The 6555-nt window shown below is 45.4% G+C and overlaps 1 protein-coding gene across 1 annotated transcript; it reads right to left on the bottom strand.

Annotated features, from left to right (window-relative positions):
- Positions 1 to 467: 467 nt before the first annotated feature.
- On the bottom strand, positions 468 to 6052 carry ZNF592 (zinc finger protein 592; the record flags this gene model as incomplete). Its single annotated transcript, XM_010163040.1, has 2 exons — positions 5946 to 6052; positions 468 to 2791 (listed from the first exon to the last, which is right to left on the bottom strand). A coding segment is annotated over exon 2 (2316 nt), but the record flags the coding sequence as incomplete, so codon positions are not given.
- Between the last annotated feature and the right edge of the window lie 503 nt (positions 6053 to 6555).

Raw genomic sequence — 6555 nt, 5'->3', positions numbered from 1 at the left:
TTTACCGTGTTACAAGTAAAACCTGCACCCAATGTTCAAAGTATTACATGGAAGATTTTGGCACAAGTTCTAGGAAAGGTAAAATTAAATTTTGTTAGATCTCCTCTAGCCATGCTTAGAGCATAAAAACCTGTTTCAGGTAACACTCTGTTGGTCCTCCCCTACAGTGCTCCTGCACACCTCATCTAAGTGATCTTTACCTCCAACACCTTCCTTTGATGCTCAAGGACCTCCATAGTCCACTTCCTACTCTTTTGTTTGAAAAGGGTAAAAAGAGGGCACACAAGCAACACTAAATGTCTCTTCATGCGCACACATCTGGGCTCATGCATATCCCAAATTGTCCCCACAAGCAATTTTTAAGGCAAAGCGACTCATTTGCTCCTACGATGCCTATTTTTTCCCCCCTAGAGGACAATCTCTTTAAACTCAGAGATTTAACTAATAACATTAAAATGATGACTTACCAGTCTCACATTATCTTCTGAGGTTCTCTGGTAATGAGCTGCTAAAGCAACGTAATCCTGTGCCTGCTTGTTACACTCTAAACACTTAAGTCCATGACGGATTAGTGTCAACGGGTCTGTATAGAGAGGCAAGGCTGGCTGAGTGTTAGCAGAAATTCCAGCCCCACCTCCCGAAGCAGCACTGGGCTTACACGAAGGAGAGGGCGAGTGCAAAGTCTCAGGAGCCGGAGAGGCTGAAGAGCTTGTAGGAGAAGGTGAAAACATTTGGTCTAAGGAAATTGGTTTCATTAGCAGCTGTGAACACTGCATGATAAATCCTTTGCTCTTATGATCTCTGGCATGTTTAAGCAAGCTACACTTATTAAAAAAAAGAAGCATAGTTGAACACTGAGTGCACATGACTTCAATATGAACGCTTCGTCTACTATAGTGTTGAGTCAGACTTTTCTCTAAGGCAAAAGAGTCCCCACATTCCAGGCAACAATACCCAGAGGCAGGTAAATTAATACTGGTGTCAGGCGGAGGGCTAAGGTTTGGAGTATATATTGGCACCGGGTTGGCACTCTGTAGTACTTTATTAAACGCCTCCACAATGATGGGTGCAGCTTTCTTGACTTGGTGCACCAGCGGCACGGACATCTGTGTCACCTGAGGCTGATTTCGCCTCTGTGCGGATGACTTTGCCGTAACAGAAGCAGCAACACTATGTGGGACCAAGTTGAGATTTGCCAAGTGCACAGCTTTGGGAAGAAGGCTAGAAGTGGTCACGTTGGACGGCTGCACCACGATACCCTGCTGCTGCCTCTTAATGCCAACTTTTATGGCACTGCTGCCACAGTTTGGCAGCGGAGATAAGGACACAGTACACATGGTGTTTGCAGCAATATCTGTTTTCATACCATCTGCGTAAGGACTCGCTACGTTTGACAGCTGGATAGCCACAGCAGCCCCATTTTTGGTTGAATTCTTGCTAGCCTCGCTTTCCATAACTGCACTAGTGTCAGGGGACGGGAAAGATTTGATAAACTCTTCGGCAGATGAGGTTTCTACAGGCGACTCTTCTGAAGGTTTGCCCAACTCATCGTTTTCTGGCAAAATTCTAGTTACAGTTCTTTTAATTTCACCAGAGGATGTCTTGATAGTCTTTATTCTAACTTTTGGAATAGCTGGCGGAGAGCCGGCTGCCATGGAAGGAGAGCCTTTCCCACTGCTGTCACTGCACACACTTGGAGGACTCTCAGGCTGTTTGCTGGCCTTCCTCACCACCTCTAAGGGGCTTCGGGGACTCTTTGGCGACTTGGGCATTTTTGGACTCCCCTTCATCCCATCTTTAAAAGGACCAGGTTCCTTGGTAAGGTTTGGCTGATCACCTTTTGGAATACACGCAACCTTTTTGGCCTGAAGAGCTACTAACGCCGCCACGCAGGATGACAACTTTGAATGAGTTGGCTTTAACCTCTGGCGAGGCGGTACTGACGAAGACATGTTCAGCTCGGGCACAGAGCCCTTACTTTCTCCTAAATTACTGTGAGGGAGGTCTCCAAACACCAAGCCTTCTCCAAGAAAGCTATTGGTATCTACCAAGTCCTTGCCTGACTCCACAAACCTCTCCGTCGCTTTGTCTTGTTCTCTCCTGCTCATTTCCAGCCTAGTCTCTGGGTGGCAGTGGATTTCCATCTTCTGTTCCTTTTTACAGTATTGATCAAACATGCTTAATTCAGGCTCTGGTACCTTCCTAAGATGATCTAGTACTGAAGCTCCTGTTGGGAGATACATTGAAGGTGGTGGAAAATACGGAGTTTGGGCATGTTTGGGTTTATCACCAATACTGTTCTCTTTGAATGCATCCTCTGGTTCAGGGCTGGAAATCGGGCTAAACTGACTGAACGTTGGCAAAGGCTCCGATCTGGACTGATCCAGTTTATCACAGTAACTTCTTGAGCTGTCACCATTAATAAAAGTTGACTCAAACTTGCCATAATTATGCACTAAAGTGTGAGCCTCCGATGGCAGATCAGACCCACGAAACCCGTTGTGTAGCAGACCAGTCCCGAGGTGATTCCCCTCCTTTTCTGCTTCAAAGGACTCCTGGCGACTTGTGTTCTTCACTATCACACTCACAACAGGAGCATCAGAGGGAGGTAAAGAATGAGATAAGGACACGTTTTCATCTATGCAGATTCCTGATGACTTCAGGTGATTCTCGTTCTCCTCCCCAGCTGACGGGATGGTTTCCTTGGCATCAAGGCTAGTTGGATCAGGGATGTCAAAAGCAGCCAAGAGGTCATCAAAATCTGGGGTTTTCATGTCCCCCATGATGAAAGCTGCAATTAAAAAGAAAAAAAAAAAAAACAACAAAGAACTTTGTCAAGTACATTTCCCCCAAGGAAGACTCATTTGCATAAATATGTGACAAAAAACCACAACTGCCCAAAATGCTAACACAGAGGCTAGAAACATCTGCTGCAGACATTTCGACTCCCACTTCAACTATTCCAAGACTGACTAGACACAAAGATACCAGCCCAGCTTTTTCAACACAGCTTTTGACACAACAACGCTGTTTTGCAGGGCATCGCAGGGAATGAACCTCTCCTGCCCTAGCTGTGCCTGGAGGATCAGCAAAAGCTCAGGTCCCATCCTGCTCAAGCTGGCAGCGGGCAAGTGACAAGTGACATGGGCTGTTCACTCTTGTCCTGCAACATTACCCATCCTCTCCATGCTGCGGGCAGGGCTGCTCCTGGTGCTTCAGGTAACAAGGCAGGAGACAGCATCCCCTTCTACCAGATTTCCCGAGAACAGAGCTGGTTCAAACATGACCCTTCATAAAATCAAAGAATCACAAACTGGTTTGGGTTGGAAGGTACCTTAAAGATCATGTAGTTCCAAGCCCCCTGCCATGGCAAGTGACACCAAGCTCACGCACGGGACATCTTTTCAACCTGCCAGATGCACCACTACTCCAAAAGCAACTGTTGTCATGAGCCTTGACAGAGAAGATTCACAAGTACATTACTACAGGTTTTCTTTTTTGTTTGGTTGGGCTTTTTTTCTAGAGCTAACAGGCAACAATTGCTGCCTGTTTCTCCACAGACTGTCACATCTGAAGAATTCAGTCCTCCTTCAAGTAAAAAAGGCAGGGGCAAACAGGTGGCCTAAGAGAAATAGGCCTGGAAAGTGAGATGACTCCCAACCCAGAGCAATTTAGATACTAGAAGTCTTCAGGAAAAAATTTAATACAGCAGCTCAAAGCATGGTAAACCAAGCAGGATTTATTTGAAACAGGGGCAATCCTTAATTAGGTAACGATGCGAGGGAAAACTGCCCAAAGACAGAAGAATAAAAGATTGTATCCAAATCATAGTAAGAAACAGAGTTCCCAGCCAGCTCTGTCTTTATAAGCCCTCCAGAAGGGAAGTGAGGACTTAGATGCTTGCCACAGAGACCTACGACAGCAATCATCAAGCTCTGATGAGATGCATAATGAAAACTGACAGCACAGAATTACTTTAACATTTGTGTTTGCTACTGTCAGGATACTGCTTTTCCCCTCTTTAATCAAAATATTTTCAAGTTGGTGCAATATATAGACTTCCCAAATATTTAATAAGCCACGCTTTTAATACATGATCAATTTAAACCCCAAATGTATGTGAACTGATGTATGCTGTATGCAGGGGAGGAAAAAAACAAAACAAAACAAAAGCATCAACTGAAGTAGCAGAGCACCAGTTACTACTTGGCAAGAAGCACCTACAGGTAAGGTAGATGCTGCCACACTCACTTGACTTGGGCTGCATCAACACTGCCAAAGCCAGAAGCAAGACAGGGAGACTGAGAGGGTGGGAAAAGCCCAGAAGAAGGGGAAAGAGCTGGGAGCTGAGGTGAAGGCAGAGAGGAGGACCCTGGGACAAAGCAGAAGGAGAGAAAGAAGCTGTCTGATACCTTCCCAAAAGGCCACTGATTTAAGGCTGCTTTCATTATTTACAATCGGGTTTAAAAGTTTGTCAAGTGTCACATTAAAAACCAAACAAAGTGCAACCCTTCCTGCCAGACTGCTGGTACAGGGAACAATTTACAGAGCTGGGCCAGGAGAAATGACTGCAGCACGAAACAGGAGGACATACTGGTCTTTGAGCTTTAGTTCAGCCATGCCTACAGACGAGCCCCAGAGGTGTTGCTTTGGTTAATCTACTGCAAAACACTCTGCGGAGATTTACTTGGCTTAAGAGTGGCTCACTGTGGTTTAGCTTAAACTTGTTCTCATTCTTAAATTAAACCACAAATATGAACATCCACAGAGGGCTGTGCAATAACTCACAATCACATCCCTCAGCAAGGTACGGGAGCTGTGCGTTGAGTCCCTGGAAGGCCAGAAGATTATCCATATGCTTCAAATCACCAGTGCTTGATAAGGACTTTTGAAACATCACAGATTACTGCAGTTGGCAGAGCTTGGACCTGAAATTTTCTCTTCCTTTGGGTGGGAAAACTTGTGCCAGCTGGGAGAGAGCTAGGCACCACTCAGCTCTCAAAATTTCTGGCACATAAATCCTTCCCAAAGGAAGACACTTCATCCATAACCTGAAATGCTCAAGTTTTATATAGAGAAAAATAACCTTGCCAATCGCCCTCGACTTTTCCATTCTCACTCTTGAATACCTATGCATGTCTTCAAACACAGCAGTGTTTTAAAATACAAGACAAAATAAATCTGAGGTATCTGCAGCATTACAAAATAGGCTTTTCTTGCAAGGAACCTTGCATTTTCAGAAGCTGTTGTGTACATCCAAGTCCTATAAAAGACTAGTTTATGCTCTTTGTTATTATGAGAGCACAAGTCTCTACTCAAGTATTTCTCCACAAAATTGTATCTTAAACTTGTCATACGTTAAGCGACAATTTCTCAAAATAAAGAAAAACTGGACCCCGATTCTAGAGAAGATCAAGTAAGTATCTTGCCAACAGAAGTGAATTTTAAATGACACACATTTAAGATTTTTACTAAATACCATTTATTTCCGTTCTCAAGTAACAAACAGAAAAAGTATATCAAACAAAATTACGTCAAAGCTGCCTGGAAACTGGCTTGCAAGGGAACCTGAAAATAAAGACCTCCATCCTTCTTGTGCAAAGAACTTGCCTTAGAACCCAAGCCTGAATCCAATTTTGTCTCTCTGCTTGCCTATGAAAACATGGAGGCTGAGATTTGCAAAGCAATGAAATGAATAAGATGAGCAAAGAAGGACTTACAGAGCAGAATGCATGTATTTCAGTGCACAAAACCAACCACACAGTACCACTTTTCTCCAGGAATCAGGGAACCTAGAAGCCTTCAAGCCATCCAAAAAGACCTCACAAACTTGTTCGAGGCAGTTATGTCAAACCCCAAGGCCTTCTGCTGTGGCTAAGTTTCAAAGATCTACAGTCGGGCTGAGGCACCACGGGACCAGCATCCCACACACACACCATACAAACCTTTTGCTAGTGGTGCTATTCCTGGGGACTTCTGGAAATCTGCACTAGCTCCTCTACAGCTTTCCAACCAGTGCGTACCATACTGTTCAATGAGGAGATTCAAGACTGCCACCTAATAGGAAAGCATAGAAACACAATTACACCACGGTTAAAGAAAGGAAGGAAAATAATAATAATAAATACTGATAAATATGCAAAACAACAATAAGGTGCATGGTAAAACTGTCAAGGGTTGCTCTTGTGGGTTTGGAAGAGGCAAGGCATCTCCTGGAGGAGATGCAGGAGAGAGTTCCTGGGAGTTTAATCTCCAGGAGGGGATGCAGGAGAGAGGTGGACAGGGACCACCTGCCAGGGGAACACTTTGGGAAGGCAGGGATGTCAGGAGCAGGGTCCGGTGAAGCCTGGGGAGGTCACGTCAACCCACAGCAGGTGAGGGAAGTGGCTGCCCAGGGGCTGTCAGGGCTGTGAGCCCCGGGGAAGGGGGAAACCGCAGGATCAAACCAGAGGCTCGAAGCAGGCACCCAGGGCTGTAACACCCATGGAAGTTTCAGCAGCCCCGCACGGGCTCACGGTGCACCGGGGGCGGGGCTCGGGGGTCGCCCGGCCTGTG

This window comes from Antrostomus carolinensis, unplaced genomic scaffold (assembly GCF_000700745.2).
Source record: "Antrostomus carolinensis isolate BGI_N321 unplaced genomic scaffold, ASM70074v2 scaffold10862, whole genome shotgun sequence".
Classification (NCBI taxonomy): domain Eukaryota; kingdom Metazoa; phylum Chordata; class Aves; order Caprimulgiformes; family Caprimulgidae; genus Antrostomus; species Antrostomus carolinensis.
The sequence above is the reverse complement of the archived record's forward strand: the minus strand, read 5'-3'. Positions and strand labels throughout refer to the sequence as shown.